Below are 17,419 nucleotides of genomic sequence, written 5' to 3' on the forward strand. Positions count from 1 at the left end.
GTGGAACAGGGGTGACCCTCCTCACTTGCTTACTTCACAGGTCTGCTGCAGAGATGTGCTGAGATAAAGTGCAGGACAGCGCTTCTGGTTGGATTGGGCCTGCTTCCCAGACGTGCGGGCTACTGTCGACAATCTGGCCAGCCTGAGCCATCTGGACCCCAAGAGACTGGCAGGGGAAGGAGGGCCACTCCCAGGTCACACTGCCCAATACTGGCTGCCGTCACTGTGGACTGGTGATTTGAAATGCCAAGGGGTCCAGGCCACGTGACCTCACCCCGCCCCACAGCTGCCAACCACCCCCGGCTAGAACTGGAGCTGGAAACCCTTACTGGGTCTGAAGCAAACCCTGAGTCTGTCTACTCTAGGCTCTGTGGGCAGCGAGCCCAATCCAGGCCCCTCCATCCTAAGTGACAGTGTCACGGTGCAGGAGAGTGGAAACTGCACACAGGTGCCCTGAGGCAGAGGAGGTAGGCAACAGGCCAGGGTCAGAAGAGACTCCAGCATGGTTGCGACCACGTGCTCAACAGAATCACCTGCGGAGTTTTATCAAAATCCGGACGCCCAAGCCCCAGCTTATGAGATATGATTCAGCGGGCCTGCAGCGGAGGCCCTGAGCAGCAGCTCTTTAAAAAGCTCACCGGGGGGGGGGGGGCTTCCCTGGTGGCGCAGTGGTCGAGAGTCCGCCTGCCGACGCAGGGGACATGGGTTCGTGCCCCGGTCCGGGAGGATCCCACGTGCTGCGGAGCGGCTGGGCCCGTGAGCCATGGCCGCTGAGCCTGCGCGTCCGGAGCCTGTGCTCTGCAACGGGAGAGACCGCAACGGTGAGAGGCCCGTGTACCGCAAAAAAAAAAAAGAAAAAAGAAAAGCTCGCCGGGTGGTTTTGACTACATGGAGAAGTGACTTACTCAGGGTCACACTGCTGGCCGACGGCAAAGCTACGGCGCCGACGCAGGACACTGGACTGCTCTCTGTCATGGGAATTCCCAAGGTTTCAAGGCAAAGTACTCCAGTGGTCAAAGATCCCAGAGCTGGGCAACCGTTCAGCTGGAAGCCAAGCTGGGAGGTCTGTTCTACCTGTTCTCCCACCTCCTGAGAACATTCCTGGGTGCTGGAGAAAACAGGATGGAGGGGTACCCTCACTGGCCCCCAAAAGGGCCCCGAGCTGGCTCCCTTTCAGGCTGACGTGGTGAAACTGAGCTCCACTAACCACGAGAGGAGCTGAGGAAGGATGAGAGGCTGGGTTCCACCTGTGTGGGCCCTGCAGTGCGGGCTGAAGGAAGAGCACAGGCCACTCAGCCTGCAGGTTTCTCTCGCCTCCGTGCCGAGGTCCCACTTCACTGTGTCGAAAGCCCTCAGGGTGGAACGCCGCTAAACTAAACGAGACCTTGTCAAGCGGGCAAGTCGGCTGTGGCCAGCCTGGGTGTAAGTTGAGGGAAGTCGTGTGATGGCTCCCGACTCCCAGGTTTGCCCTAATTTGCTGGGAGAGTTTCTTTAGCTCGTGGGCCTTAGTTCTTGCCTCTGACACTGAAGGGAGTAGCAGGGGAGAGGGGCTGGGGGTGGAAACAAGATGACTTCTGAAACCCCGCCTGGCTCTGATAATCCACAAATGCAGGGAAGGTGGAGCTTGCCCAGGGTACCTTCCCCGGCTCCGTTCCCGGACGGCTGCGGAGCTGGCAGGCCTGAGCCCAGGCCTGAGCCCCACGGGACCCAACCTGTGTCTTTCGGGTATAATTCGCACAGTGGTTTGTCAGCCCAAATAACGCTCCCATCAGCCTCGGGAGGAGGGATGGATTCCTTGATGCATTCAGCAACCTTTAACGACTGCCTCGTGGGTCAGGATGGGCTTTGTACACGGCACACACACAGGGGCCTGGAGATGGATGGGGGAGCGGCGTTTGACGCTGGCACCCAATTGTTCCCGAGCGCTGGCCTAGGGCCCAGCCGGGTAGGTGGCTGAAACCTTGCCAGCTGGTCAGACTCATTCAGGCAGCACCTTTCCAATGAGGGCCTGTCCAAATGGGAAAGGCTGGGTGTGAAACACACACGCACAAGGCGCTAGTTCCAGGGGGAAAGAAAAAAGCAAATGGGTGTTTTATCTGAAAACTTAAAGGAGGTCTCAGAGACAAAGGCTTTGGAATCAGGGTGTGTGCATTTATGGTGTCTTACGTTCCCTGGAAAAATAACAGCATCCTGATTTGTGACTTTATTTCTTCCAACTAAGAAGTATACTGAAGGAAACAAAGAGGGAGCAACCAGAGGTGGGGGTCTCTGGGACCCAGGTTCCCACCAGCCAGCTCAAGTTTGGGTTCCAGTCGGGGTGCAAAGCTGCTGTGTGAGCGAAATGCTGCCGTGAAGACATTCCAATGGCTTCCAGGAAGCGGCCATATGTGCTGACACGCATGTGGACACAGCAGTCTGGCTGGCCACCTCTCAAGACTGGTGTTTCCTAGAGCTTTCCGTTGGCAAACGCTGCCTCCTGGAACTGAGGGACAAAGGTTTTGAAATAAGCCCTGGTGGGAAAGGGGGAGAAAAAAAATTGTGGTTAGCGCAAACATCTTGAAAAAAAAAAAAGTGCAACTCAGGGCTTTCAACCTAACTCGGAACAGTTGTTATTTATTGTTCATGCATCTTGGATTGGATTTTCCTTCCCTGCTGATGCAAAGCCCTCTGGATTTTTCCAAGGGAGGTCCATACAGTTCACTACCGTGCTATCTCTCATGGATATTTAAAGGGCCTGTGCTCGGACCTTCCTGGCTGCCAACTATTAGACATCAGGACTCGGGTTCTGTCGGCCCTTCCCCAGGTCAAAGCCAAGGGTCCAAGCTACAAGCCAGGGAGTGATCAAGCCGACCACCCAGTCGTTTTCGTGATCTGAAATATCAACAAGGTTGCATTTTTACTCAAGTGGATCTTTGACTTCATATAGACAGAGAGGGTCTAATAAGAGGGATTTCTGAGTGATCCACGGCCTCCATTTGTTGGCAGACGTATCTGTAGTTCGATCTGCTGGAAAGAAAGCCAGGCTGGGTATCAGGAGAACGTTCCCTGGTCAGCCACAGACTAGTGACAGGGTCTGGGGCAGACCCTTTGGCTTTTCCGGCAACCAGGTTCGAATCTGGAGAAGCAGGCTCTCTGTCCAACAGCAGGAGAGGGGCACATGCCACGCTGACTGTGCCAGGCACTGCCTGAGGTGCTAAGGGTTGTGAGATGACCCAGATGTGGCGCCTACCATGCAGGTGATCTCAGTTTAGAGAAGGAGCAGACACATAAGAAATACCAACTGCGGTGCTGAGGGCATTTATGGCAATGCCGTGAGGCACCAGCCTCGGGCAACCAGTGAAGGAGGCGGCGAAGTAGCCATTTTACAGGTGTTCGAGGCAAAAGACACAGCAGGTGCAGAGGCCTGGGGGCATGGGATGGCTTGTCAGGAGCTGGGAACTAAACACTCTTCCGGAAGAGAAAGGGGGAGGTACAAAGCAGAGGGAGAGGAAGCCGCAGAGGTTGCGGTGGGCACCGCGTGTGCCTCCCAGTCCTCCCTCCCGCACCCCTGATGCCCGTGAGATCAGAGCAGTCACCCCGGACTTATCCAGAAGTGGCTCACCTGGACCTGTGACTTGAGCTAGGAAGGGCTACCCAGACACCTGTCACCATCAGTACCACAAAGGCCTCAGTACCTCACCCACGTCTATGTTATTTGGGATATGGTTCTAATGAGCTTGGCGCTCCAGGCTCCCAGGAGGTCAGCAGCCCCACACTAGGAGGCGGGGAGCTGACTCAAAGGCAGAGGGCAGAGCTGCTGAAGCTGCGAGAGGCGACAAGGCGAAACCCATCTGTGAGAGGAGAGCAGAGAACTGCTCAGCAGTCATGAAACTCAAACAGGTGGTTCAGTGTCGGCGGTTCAGTGTCAAATGGGTGGTTCAGCGTCGGGCGAAGAGCCCCACACAATTCAGCAGCCCCGGGCTCGCCACTAAATTGCTGCTAAGGCCAGCCATTGATGACACCTGTCTGATCCCCTCCCCTAATGCCAAGTCACCGGAAACCCTCTTTCAAATTTCCGTGCTCTGCTGAATTGTTTCAGTCCCAGTCTCTCTGCAGCCTCTCGGCCACATTCACGCGTGGGCCCCTGTGTCTGGAAGCTCTCTCTCCCTGGGACATTACACATCTAGACCCCGTCCGTCCTTCCTCCTCTCCCTCCCACCTGCCCCACCCCCATACGAAACCTCTCCTTGGCAACTCTTTCTGTCCTGTGCACCACTCCCCTCGCTTCCTCTCAGGCTCGAAACACCCTCAGCAGAGAATCTGCCCCCACCGCCCCAATCTGGGTCTCCAGCCCTGATTTCTCTCCCAAACTTCCAGGCCCACGTTTCCAACCCCCCCCCCCGCAGGACACTGTGACCTGGGCGTCTCTCTATAACTCAAGCCAGTGTGTTCCAAATGCACTTCTTCATCACTGTTACGCATTTGAAAGTGCTTCGGCCCCCTGGTCCTTCTGTAACAGAACCCTCAGTTTCCACTTCTCCCTAAACCCCTGCGGTGAGTTCATCCTGAAGTTTCTTCCTCTTCCTCCCCGGTGTCCCAACACCTGGGCTCCCTGTCTTGGTACCTTTCACAAAAACCGCTGTTTCTCCCCGGGGACAAAAGGCTTACTTCGCTTTTCTGTTGCAGCTAAATCAATTCTCTTTGAATGTGGGTCTCTGTCACTACCCCAACCGAGACCCTTCGTCTGCCCAAACTTGCGGCCTGGCATGCCATGATTTTTACTCTTTGCACTTTTCCTCGGTTACGTTTTTGGGATCGTGCCTCCCCGCACCTTTGAGAAGCTGAGAAAGCTAAGGATCCTCTCCCAGAAAAACTGCAGGTAAGTCTCCTGGCTGTGATGTCACATGCAGTCGGGCGACGTTGTAAGCCCCGTGAAGCCCACGCACGGCCCGGGACGCCGGCCTGAACTCCCGCTCCCTCCAGTCTGGCCACCTGCTCTCCCTCACACGTGCCATTTCCACCTCGGGGCTTTAGTCACGCTCAGGCCAAACGCCCTTACCACCATCAAGGCTTCCCCGGTCACCAGAAGGTTCTCTCCCTGCTGGCAGACGCTCTCTCTGTGCTTCCGCTGGGGCACGTGTCACGTGTGCACACGGCTTGCTGGCCGGGCTGCGCTGCCAGACCTGGAAAGCAGGGGGCAGGTCCCCTTCTCGGTGACCCCACAGGCCTGCCCATACAGAGGGCCCAGTGTGGACTTCATGGCTGTAATTAAGGTAGCTACCGATGGCCACCGGGTTTGCGAGAGCACGTCCCTTGCACGCTGTCGAGGCAAGTTGAGAGACAGCAACCCCACAAAGCACCCAAATGCAACGTGCAGGTTCTGAGGAAGAAAACTATAAAACTGTCGTCCATTCTCAAAGTTCATCCTATGCTGACAGTCGGTGAGAAGGATAAACACCTTCCTACATCTGCGCAGTGAGGAGGGGCACCAAGCCCACCCTGAGGTGCAGCTCACACGCGAGACGCGCGGGAAGGCACCTTGTCAACTGGCTGCCGCCACTCGGATGTGAGGGCCGTTCGTTGCTTCCCTGCGTTTCACCTGCTGCTATTTCCCCGGCGATATTTGTGTCTGCTGGAGGGGAGCCTGGTGGCCCTTCTTCAGAGGGTCAGACATTGACAGGCTGCTGCCCTTCTCTGCTGCATCTGCTTCGCTGCCTGAGGGACACCGTGGGGTGTGATGTACCCCAGCACCACTGGGCAGGGTGGCGTCCCTGTCCCAAGTCACAGGGGAGGACACCAGGGGCACAGGCTGTTGGCTCCAAGTTAGGTGCCCGATGGGGGAGTGGTTGCTGGCTGCTGCTGGGACGGGCCCATCTCTCCCCCGCTCTCCCTCCTCAGGCCCGGCCTCACACTGGGCAAATCTCATCAGCTCCGTTTTTCCTTGGAAACTTCTGGGGGAGGGGCCACACCAGTGCAAGCTCCTTGGACCGAAAGGTCTTGGCAAGAGGGAGCAAGCTTTTTTTTTTTGGTGGGGCGGTGGGGGAGCAAGCTTTATAGCAAGCTCTTTCCTTCTTCAGAAAGTTCTGAAGTTTCCTGTTGTGTCCTGGGCTTTCCCTGCCAGGGCAAAGGGTGTGACGCCAAGGGGAAGCAGTGCGGAGACGGGCTATTTAAAGGCACGATGCTACCAGCTGTTGTCAGCGAGTGCTTCTCAACGCGGGTCCTCACCAAGTCAGCTCAGGGAGGCGAGGAGGAAGGGGAGAATGACAACAGGCTCCCATCCGTTTATAGGTTTTCTTTTGAAGTGCTGTTTTCATTTATTTCAGTTTTTATCAGAGGAGATGGAGAGCTGCCCAGAGTCTATTGCTTGCCAATGGCACTAGATGTCTGTCACCTTTTAAAAAACGCTTTCACCCAAAGACAAAGTGTGTGGTAAGCTTTACAAGCATAAGCGTGTTACAGGGGGTTGGGGGACGGTCTTCTCACGTCCCCCTTAACTGGCCAAAAGGGTCCTCAGGGAGAGAGGCCTTGAGTCAGTCAAGCTCCTCATTCTCCTCCCACTGGAAGAGAAATTATCTTTAGGCCAAATTAGAGCTAAATATGCCTTAGGACAGCATAAGGTTCTGACCCTCTTCACTGATCTCAGTCCCTTTGCCCCGGGCTTTCTTTATTTTTTTTGCCCGCGCTGTGTAGCATGCAGGATCTTAGTTCCCCGACCAGGGATTGAAGCCGTGCCCCCTGCTCTGGGAGCACGGAGTCTTAACCACTGGACCGCCGGGGAAGGCCCTTCACTCTGGGTTTTATAAGATCACAACTCCATCCAATCCCAGAGTCTCAGGTTAGCAGAATAAAACTTAAAGAACTGACCCCAGGCTGAGGCCAGGTAGGTTTTCCGTGAATTGGAAGCAGGACTGGCTCCTGGCCTCAGCTCACAGGCGCAGCATGGGCAGAGTAGACAGATCCCTGAGGCCAGGAATCAGGGTGCTGGGCTGCTCAGCAGGCCTACTTTTCTGGGCCTTGGGTCCAGGAGTAAGTCTCTTGCCTTCTCTGGGCACCAGGTCCCTCATCTTCAAGGCAGGGAGCTGTGCCTGATGATCTCCAAGGCCCTGCAGGCTGGAGGCTGTGAAGGACAGGCGGTGTGGACTCAAGGCCTGGCCCTGCTCTTTACTGGCTGTACCACCTGGGCAAGTGACTCACCGGTTTAGCTTTACTTTCCTCAACTGTAAGAGGTGGGCCATGATGCCTACCTTAGAGAATAATCCTCATGAGCATTAAATGAGATGGTCCATGTAAGCACTTGGCCTGGTACCCGGCAAACTAGTTGATCAATAGGTGTCAACTGTTACCGTGGGGACCCAGCTGGGTCTGAGGGGGAGAGGCGGACAGCCAGGGCGCGTGTGGCTGCAGAAGAGAAAACCCCTGTGTGGATGGAGAGGTCCTGTGGTCCTTGCTCCAGGTTCATCCTTTCCCCTGGGCCTTCTTGGATCCCTTTTCACATATCGTATTGAGCTGGCAGCTGGAGGCACAGAGGTGGTCAGTCTCAGGATGGGACACCCAGCCAAAGTCGCCGGGACACCGTGCACCTCTTGAAATGCAGCCCGGAGCTGCTGGAGACGTGCTCGTGGTACCGGCGGGAGGCACCTGCGCCCCGGCCGGCTTCTGCTTGAGCTGCTGCGTGTGCTCCTGTGTGTGGCTCTGGTCAAAAGCCTGGTCGGGGGGAGGTCGCAGCCGTGGACTAGATGGATGTTTAAGAATCATGTGGCTCTGGCTACCCCAGGTGCGGGTACTGAAGTGGGCCCAGTCCTCAAACGGACCTTTTTCTGTCCAGGTCAGCAAGCATTATAAAGGGGGGCGGGGAGGTGGGGCAAAAGGGAAAAGAGCACTGAGCCGTGAGGCAGAAGACACGGGCTCTGGTCCAGGCCCTGGCTTGTTGGGTCATCGGGAGCTGGGCCTCCGTTTCCTCACCTCTAACAGGAAGATAGATACTTGGCAATCTCTAAGTGCCACCCGGTTATGGTTCTGAGATACCCACGTGACCTTGAGCAAGCCGCTTAACCTCTTTGTGTCTTGACTCTTCACCTGTTCAGTGGAGGCACCAGCCAAGCCCAGGCCCCGACGCACTGTAGGTGACGGTGGTGAGGGGAGACGGTGGTCGCCTTATCTGGGATGCTTTTTCACAAACATGGCAGAGCTCCGAGCAGATGTGCAGGGAACCACAGGCAGCTGGTGAGAGGGAAGGAAGGCCTGTTCCTCTTGGCCATGTCTGCCCTCCAACTGAGAGGAGGTCCAGAGTCAGGGAGCTCAAACTAAGTTGTCAGGGGAAACAATGCCTGGAAAATCCAATCATCTGTGTGTTCTGGGGAAGGGGCTCTGGGGGCACTAAAGAGAGTGGTGACAGGGAGCTGTCAGGAAGATCTTCGGAGGCCTTGAGATGAAGGTGGTTAGGAAACTTTCTTCAACAAGTCTCATCAAAAGGGATTTTCCCCGCTGGAATTATAGGTCTTGATTTATTCAATGGACCTTTTCAAAAGAACCAAAATCCATGCAATCAACATCTGAACAATTCAATCAGCACGGCTTTAAGAAAATGAAAACAAAAACAGAGAATAAAAAGCCCTAAGAGGTTGGGGACTCCGGGGGAAGAGGAAGGAAGCCCATAAAGCAGATTAAACATCGCACAGGTGGCACTCACAACACTGTCACGTGGGGCAGGAGTCAAGGTCCCATTCTGCAGGTGAGAAAACAGACGCTGAGAGAGTTTAGTTAAGCTACACCCTGACCCCAGTGTCACCGGAGCTCGCCTTGCTGCGGGAGCACGACTTCAAGGAGGAGACCCTGTGATCTTGCCGCCTTTAGCCTCATACACTTGGGGCCTTTCATTTGGCAGGAGCCTAAACAACTGATCTTTTCCCAAACTGGACTCAGTAGTCTCCTTCTGGAATTCCCAAATGCTTTTCTCTGGGCAATCGGAAGATGAGCCTTACGGGGCTCGCTGAGTCAGGCCAGGGTGGCGGTGGACAGGGCAGGGTGGGAGGAGAGGTTCGGGGACACGAACCTCCTCGTCAGGAAATCAAGGACACACAAATCAAGTCAGAATTCATTTTTGCAAATAGAGGCAAGTTCCCGAAGATGTAAGGCTCCTTTCTTTTTCCAGTTTTCTTCTGCAGCTGTGACTTCAGCGGGCACATGTTTTTAATCAGTCATAAGCAAGCCGACTGTGGTCTGAAAATCAAAGCAGTCCTGTAAATAGTGTAAGACAAGTCCTGCTAATCACCCTTGTGGTCTTGCCTTGTCCTCATTGTCCCGAACGGCCACTGTAAATACTGACTCATTTGCGGTTACTGTCCCCGTGGCAAAGGGGTCATCCTTACAATAGAATCTCTATAGAGAGACCTGGTTCTGCCTCAATGCCCGTCACCCCAAACCCTCCAAAGGCCACTGTGAAGACGGCCCATCCAACTCTGGGCGCCTTGGTAAGCAAGTGCCCGGCACGATGGGAGCTTATTTTGTAGCTGTGCCCTGAGCGATGTCAGCCTGGCTGCTGCTATGGGCTTTAGGAACAAATAAGTGGTTGTAACTGGTTCATATACACAGTCTCCCTAAATGTGCCAACTCTTGAGCAGGCCTGGTTCATTTTTAGGGGGTCCAAGATCGCAAGACAAGGAAACTAACACACTTGAGATGCAAACAAAGGCTTGATATCATACCGAGAACACAGTATCACACGCTCACAGCTTCGGGCAGAGGCCCTCGCCCTCGGCTGGAATCAATCTCCCCTCTGCTGGGTTCCATGGCACAGTGGCCTCCAACCTCAGGCCCAGCCACGGTCCGCCGTGAGTTTGAGATGTTAGACTGGTGTCGAGGCTCTGTCTTACACAGCTGGGGCTCCTCGCCCGTGAGAAGGCTGAGACCGTAGTCTCAGTATGTGTTGAATTAAATAAAAATGCTGTTTTAGGAGGACTTCAACAAACAAGCAACTGGGATCCATTTCTAGACATCAAAGTATTGGGATGAAATCCGGCTCCTTCTAAATCATAGGGTATTTGTCAATGCGTACTGAAATGATCACAATTACCTAGTGGTTCTTTCTCCTTCTGAGACTCTCCAAGGAGGCCTCCTGGAGCCGGGCCAGTTCCTCTGCGGCTTGAGCAGCGTGCAGCCAGCTTCTGCAACTGCAGGGCCAGGCCTTGCTCAGGAGTCGGGGTCGGGGGGGCTGTAGTCGCCTTTGCTCCCCGGGCACCATCTGCTGCAGCGTCTGAGGGGAGGAGGCCACGTGGGCCAACTGGCCAAATGCGAGGGAGGGGCAGGGTAGTCCTCGTGGGCTCCCCCGGCCGCAGGGCTGCCTTCCTCCCCTGGGCTCCCAGCTCTGTCTGCAAGCGCCTGTCACGGTCCAGCCGCCCCCCCGACGTCCCACTGGAAGCTCCTTCACGGCCAGCCCCGCTGCTCATATTCAGACATCTCTGCGGCCCAGCTTCAAGTCTAGAGCCCGACGCACAGCAATTCAACAAACATTTCTCGAACGACTGTGAACGCTTGGCGTATTTAAAGATGTACTTTAGAACTACGAAATTTTATAACAGAAAGAAACCTTAGCGGCCATATAGTCTGATCATTACAGGGAAGGGAAAAGCAAGGGCTGGAGAAGTTGATGGTCCCTCTCATATGGCCGAGCTCTTCTCTGGAAGCCCCTTGAGGGCAGAATTTGGTGGTGGTTCACCCTTAGTGCCCTACGGTGCTCACCTTCCTTAGGGCCTGACCGCAGGAATGAATGAATGGATGAATGAATGTGTGGCTGTCCCAAGGGGCTGCCCGAAGGCCCCAGAGCTAGTAGGCAGAATCTGAGCCCATCCTCCCTACCTCCTTACTCTCAGGCTGATGCTCTTTCCGTCGTGAACCTGCCTGATGAGAAGCTGGGAGGAGGGGGCAGCGGCGTGGCCACTGAGAAAGGCCAGCCCCCCTCTCCCCCGGGGGTGTGTGTCCGCTGAGATGATGCAGTGCACCTGGCTGGGCTGAGGCCAGGGCAGAGAGCGGGTAGGTGGGGCTAAGGGATACGGTGCTGCCTGAGGCCTGGGACCCCAGAGCAGAGCCACCACCCTTTGCCCACCTTGTCTCACCATCTGCGCCTGCCTGGTGTGCCTCGGATGGCAGGTGCCTTGGCAACGGGCATCTCATGTTCTCTGCTGGCTCTGCCCAGGGCCGCACGGGTGGGAGCTCAGCCCTGGCTCCGCTGGTGGCCGTGCAGATGCCTGTGGAGGGTCCTGCTCACGCAGCTCACCTGCGCTGGACTGCTGGGGAGAAGCTGCCGCCTGCCTGATGGCGGTGAGTCACCGTCAAAATCACAGATTACCCTCCCCCCTTAATCAGCAACAGGGGAAAAACCAAAGGATGGCCCTCAAAGGGGAAGTGCTCGGGGGGCCAGGCGAGCTGACCATGCGTAGTGCGGGGCCTGGTCACGCCCCCGCGGGGATGGTGCCTCCGGGCTTCCGCTCAGCATCGCCAGGCACCGGCCTGCACAGGACGGTGCCGGACCCCCAAAGGGCTTAGAGAACGCTTAGGAGATCAACTCTTTGGAGCATATGAAACAATCTTCTCCCCTCCAGAGAGTCTCTCTGGGGCTTTTAAGTATTGCTTGCCTGGCTGTAAGCTGGGTTTCTCCCAACAGACTCTCAGCATCTAGAGGCCGAAGCTCTGTCTCCCAGCGCGGCTCAGGCCCCCGCCTGCTGCCTTCTGAGCGCACCCCCTGGTCACGCCCACACCCTGGGTGTTCGCCCTCCTAGCTGGGTGCTCACAGATACCCCTTGAAGACCTGGGGGAGGGGCAGCAAGGATGGCCGTGGTCCCTCTTCAGTCTAACCCCCCTGCCCTGCAGCTGGAACGATGTTCCCAGATGCCTGGCTCTCTGGGCTTACAGACGGAAAAGCAGCAATTCCAAAAGAAGAAACTACTGGATGGGAGAGGACATCCGAGGCCTACCCTCCCTGCTGGGGTGCAATGGCCTCAATGGGAACTTCAGGTGGGCTCCTGGGCTGGGAGTGTGGGCAAGTTCCACAGCAGGCTGGCAGGAGGCAGAACTTCTGCAGGTGGAGGGCCCTATGGGACCTCTCAGCCATGTTGAGGTTCATGGCCAAGATGGGGAGGGCCGCAGAAGCAGAGCTCACTTGCCCTGCAGGCCCGCAGGGCTCACTGCACCTTCTGCACGAGCACAGGGCCCGGCACGTGCTGGCGACAGCTGGCTGTGTGGCCGCGTGCCAGTTACAGAGAGGGAGGGAGCGGGGAAAGGCCTGGAAGGAAAGGAAGGACGTACGTACAACGTGGATAAATGATATCCACATGTGGTATGAAACAGGCTTGTTCAAACGATAGGTGTAATCCATTAGTGGGCTGTGAAATCAACCTCGAGGGTCCTGACCAGCATTAAAATAAAATGAAATCAAAATCAGAGTACATCACATGTGGCAAGTAGAATTTTTTGGCGTGTGAAACTTTTGAGGATGTAAAATAAATGTCTTCCTGTGGATTGTGGTAAAAAAAAAAAAAAAGTCTGGAAGCCAGGAGTGTAAAGGAAGGGAGGTGCCTACTACATGCTAGACTTCACGCTATTTGTTTTCATCTGTACTATTTTACGTTTACTCCTCCTAATGGGCCTACTACCACGCAGGTGTTAGTACAGGTTCCCCCCACCATCTGAAAGTAGAGCATTCCTATGAAACCTTTTGAAATGGCACAAAGCGAAGAAGCAATTAACTTAGGACACATCTTGCTAACGGATGCGAAAATAAAGTGAGACAAAGCAAGATGCTCACAGACACAGTTCAAAGCTATGGTGGCCGGACGCTGAGATGCCGAGTGTGGTTCCTGGGGAAGGAGCTTGGCGGCGCCACTCTGGCTGCTCGGGGTGCACGCTGCCTCTGCAAGGGCTTGCCGCAGAACAGACGCTGAATGCTATTTCTGCTTTTGCCTTTTTTGATAAAAGCGAAAATCCTCTTTGGATGTCTTTTAGTTACCGAAAACAGGTACGAATGTAGGTCTTTTGTAAAAGCAAAGTGGCATAAAGCGAACTTTCAAAAAGCGGGGGACACCTATATCTTTATTTTTGCCAATGAGAAATCTACAATTCAGAGATGCCATGTCACTTTTCTAAGACCACGCAGCTAATAGGTGGCAATGCTATTTATGATTCCAGAGCTGCTTGACTCCAAAAAGCACATTCTTTCCACAATGCCATGATTTCCAGTGGAAAAGGTGCTGGCAGCTGAGTGCAGAGACTAGGTCTCCCCCTCGGGATCTGCTGTGTGACACTGAATCACTCCTCTGTTTCCTCATCCACACAACGAAGGCATGGGAGAGGTGATTTCTAAACTTCTTTGATTTGGTGATCCTCCTCCTCCCAAACATCATTTTAGGTATATCTCATTCTCCTTCATTAAAACTCCGTAAAATTGGACTTCCCTGGTGGTGCAGTGGTTAAGAATCCGCCTGCCAATGTAGGAGACATGGGTTCGAGCCCTGGTCCTGTAAGATCCCACATGCTGCAGAGCAACTAAGCCCGTGCGCCACAACTACTGAGCTTGCGCTCTAGAGCCTATGAGCCACAACTACTGAAGCCCGTGCGCCTAGAGCCCGTGCTCCACAACAAAGAGAAGCCACCGCAATGAGAAGCCCCCGCACCGCAACGAATAGTAGCCCCCTCTCGCCGCAAAGCCCGTGCATGGCGACGAAGACCCAGCGCAGCCAAAAATATAAATAAATAAATAAATTAATTAATTAAAAAAACAAAAGTGTTTATGTTTTTAAAAAACAAAACCAAAAAAACTCCATAAAACTAGAATTGCCAATGGCCCAGTAATGAATGTTGAGGGCTCCTTACTGCCAACTCCCATTACACCTACGTTTGTTCTTACAACCCCCCCTAAATGGCCCTCCCTCTTGTAGCTCTGTGTCCAGAGGTGGTGACTGGTATCTTTAGCTCTCATTTAGGGACCTGCATTGGGTGACTTTTCAGTAGAATTATGACTATGATAACAAAGGATGAAAGCGATGAACTTGACCTCCCTCTCACTTGTCCACCTGGTTCCTGGAAGTATGAATGCACCTTACAGCAGAACAAGGCCTAGTCTGAATGTCTGGGAGAAGGAAAAGAAGGGCACATGCAATTCACACAAGTGCACATTGGAGGCACCATACATGTTCTCTAAATAACGAGCCCCAGAAGAGCAAAGGATACCCGGAAGGTTCCTTTAACAGTAAAGTCATGTGTCATCTTAAAACTCTCCATGGTTGTTGAGAAGTACCATGTCTGTAAAGTACTATAAAATGGGAGGTATTATTACTCTGACATAATCAAGCCTGAGTCGTGATCCTGGCTCTGCTTCTCACTTGCTATGTGACCTTGGATGGGCCACTTCACCTCTCTGTACCCCAAATGCCTCATCTGTAAAGTGAGGGGATGAGCTTACTTCTGAGCTTACTTCCAGGTCTAACATACAGTCATCCCCCCCTGATATTTGCAGGAGACTGGTTCCAGGATCCTCGCGGATACCGAAATTTAAGGATGCTCAAGTCCCTTATATAAAATGGCATAGTAGGGCTTCCCCAGTGGCACAGTGGCTAAGAACCTGCCTGCCAGTGCAGGGGACACGGGTTCGAGCCCTGGTCCGGGAAGATCCCACATGCCGCGGAGCAACTAAGCCTGTGCACCACAACTACTGAGCCTGCGCTCTACAGTCCGCAAGCCACAACTACTGAGCCCACGTGCCACAACTACTGAAGCCCGTGTGCCTAGAGCCTGTGCTCCACAACAAAGAGAAGCCCCCGCACCGCAACGAAGAGTAGCCCCCTCTCGCCGCAACTAGAGAAAGCCCGTGATGGCAACGAAGACCCAACGCAGCCAAAAATAAATAAATAAAATAAATTCATATTAAAAAGAAATGGCACAGTAGTTGGCCTCCATATCTTTGGATTCTGCAGCCTTGGATTCAAACAACTCTGGTTTTTGATCCTCCGTTGGTTGACTCCGCGGATATGGAACATGCAGATACGGAGATCCGACTGTACTTGCACATGACCTATGCACATCTCCCATATACTTTAAATCATCTCTAGGTTACTTAAATACCTAATACAATGTAAATACTATGTAAATAGTTGTAAATACGATGTAAATGCTCCGTATATAGCTGCTGTGTTTGGCAAGTTAAAACTTTGCTTTTTGGAACTTCTTGGAATTTTTTTCTTTGAATATTTTTGAAATATTTTCCGGATGTGGAACTCACAAGACATGGAGAGCCGACTGTATCATTATCCATTATTAATATTATTGCTTTGGGATCCATTTAACCACTTTAGCCAGAGACAGTTTCTTTAGTGGAAGCAGTAGTTTAATAAATGACCTCTCCCTGTGCTGTGCTAAAGGGGTTCCCTCCTTAATAAGCACCATCAAAGGCATGGCAAGAGGTTTCTATCTATCTCCCTTTTGTCTCCGGATCTGACTTAGGACCCCAAGAATGGAGGCCAGCATCCATCCTTCAGACCAGCAGACAGCCAGACATTCACTCATTCAGGCTGAGCTCCTGAGCTAGACAAGGGCTGGTTTCTGCAGGGGGCAAGGGATGAATGTGAGTAAGGCCTGGCCCTCAGGGGACACACAGGACCTGGACTCCCAGACAGACTGCTGCCTGTTCACCCTGGCTGGGAGTTGGATGGCTTCACTTCACAGTCACGGGCCAAGCCCTCCTCCGCCGTATCCTTTCTGCTGTTGCTCTGGAACAACCAGAACAAACTTTCTGCCTGGAGTTGGCTTTCGTTTCTGCTCAGAGCTCTGCCAGGCCATTATCCAGCAGGCCAGACGTCTAGCACTTTTAATGACAATAATAATAATTTGCATTTATACAAGGTCTTTCATCGGGGAATCGTAACGTGTTTCACAAACAATAATTAATTCTCCTTGGCAATTCTGGGAGCCAGCTATGTAGGAGTTCCTTTGCTTTGCAGGTAAAGGGTACTTTCCTGAACCATGCAACATTTGGGGGGGTCTCCCTATCTACCCAAAACCTACCCACATTCAAGGCCTGGCATAAGCCTCAGGCCCTCCACAGAGCCTGCAGAACCTGTAAGAGTTATAATGTCTTTCCTTCTCCTGAACTGGAATTTGTCCCCTGGGAACCCCTACCCATGGGGCCTCCTTTTGCCTCCTGGGACAAAACAATCCTACCTTAACTGCCTGGGCTTGCTGGTTGGCGTCCCTTGTACACACGTTGTCTACCGCTGCAGTCACCCTTAGGCGGAGCTTTGTGGATCAGCCACGCCGAGGTTCAGTGAGGCCTTGTGAACTGAATGGTGGGAGAAGCTGAGGCCTCCACCGTGTGCTCTGAGCTCCAGGGCCAGGCTGCCTTCCTGGGCAGGAGTTCCCCGGGTGTTACTGGCTCTGGAGCTGTGGGTCTGCCCATCTTTAAAGGCAGCTCTTTAGATGTTTTCCCCTCTGTGTAGACACAGGAGGCTTTCTGCGTTCATTTCTGGGGGCTGCACCTCAGTGACCCAGAAATACCCTAAATTTCTGTTGAATGGCTGAATGACAATGAATGAATATCCTTCTTTCCTAAATCGATCATCTTAAGTCTAGGCAATAACTGTCAATTGTTAAGGACTGGTTTTTGGAGACCAAGCCAGACAACAACCTCTTTACTTCTTCTCTTTTCTTAAAAAAAACTTTTTTTTAATCCTTTATCAGAATAAATACTTGGTGCTACACCTGAGAAAAGGATTCATTGATTGCTGAGCTGGAAACCCACATAAGGACAGAAGCTCCATGCCCCTCCTCCTCTCCCAGGGGTTAGAGACAAGGGAGGACTCAGCACCTGCAGGTGGGTGGGTGGGTTGGGGGGTTGGTGAGCGGGGGCAGAGGGGTGAATGGAATCCTTTGCTAAGTTGATTTCAAAAAGCTAGACCTGGGGAAACCAACAACTCCCTTGAGTGACTTCTGGGTCCTTGCTGGTAGCTTTATGCCTGAAAAGACACCGGCCCTCCCTCGGCCAAGAGTACATTGTTTGGGTGAGATTTTTCTCACAGTGGCTTGCCATGGAAGGAATTCCGAGCATGCATCAAAGGCCGTTGTTCTCCTAAAACCTGCGCCCTTGTGAACATGAGGTTTGGCTTGTGGTGATAGAGCCTCATGTTGCTCTGATTTCACATGATTCCCACTTACTGGCCTAGAATCAGGGGTGATCATTTTTGGCTTGGATTTGGCCTGGCTTATTGACCTGGGGGAGGCTTGGGAGGAGAAAAGTGGGCTAGAGAGGAAATCTGCTAGTGTCCTTCTGTGGCAAGGGAACACTTGGAATCAGAGGGAACTGAACTCAAACATGGCTCTGTCAGTTGGTGGCTGTGTGTCCCGGGGAAGTCACACTTATCCTCCCCGAGTCTCCATGTATTTCTCTCTGATGGGTCCA

The 17,419-nt window shown here is 53.5% G+C and overlaps 1 protein-coding gene across 5 annotated transcripts in view; it reads right to left on the reverse strand.

Annotated features, from left to right (window-relative positions):
* Window positions 1-2,190: 2,190 nt before the first annotated feature.
* Window positions 2,191-17,419, reverse strand: part of BABAM2 (BRISC and BRCA1 A complex member 2) — a 512,794-nt gene continuing 497,565 nt past the window's right edge. For all 5 annotated transcript variants that reach the window (XM_067007881.1, XM_067007880.1, XM_067007882.1 and 2 more), the window contains one exon: window positions 2,191-2,510. In XM_067007881.1, coding sequence (XP_066863982.1) covers window positions 2,447-2,510 — 64 coding nt within the window. In that variant the 3' untranslated portion in view covers window positions 2,191-2,446. The remainder of the gene's footprint in view (window positions 2,511-17,419) is intronic.

Source organism: Kogia breviceps, chromosome 11 (assembly GCF_026419965.1).
Source record: "Kogia breviceps isolate mKogBre1 chromosome 11, mKogBre1 haplotype 1, whole genome shotgun sequence".
Taxonomy (NCBI): Eukaryota; Metazoa; Chordata; class Mammalia; order Artiodactyla; family Physeteridae; genus Kogia; species Kogia breviceps.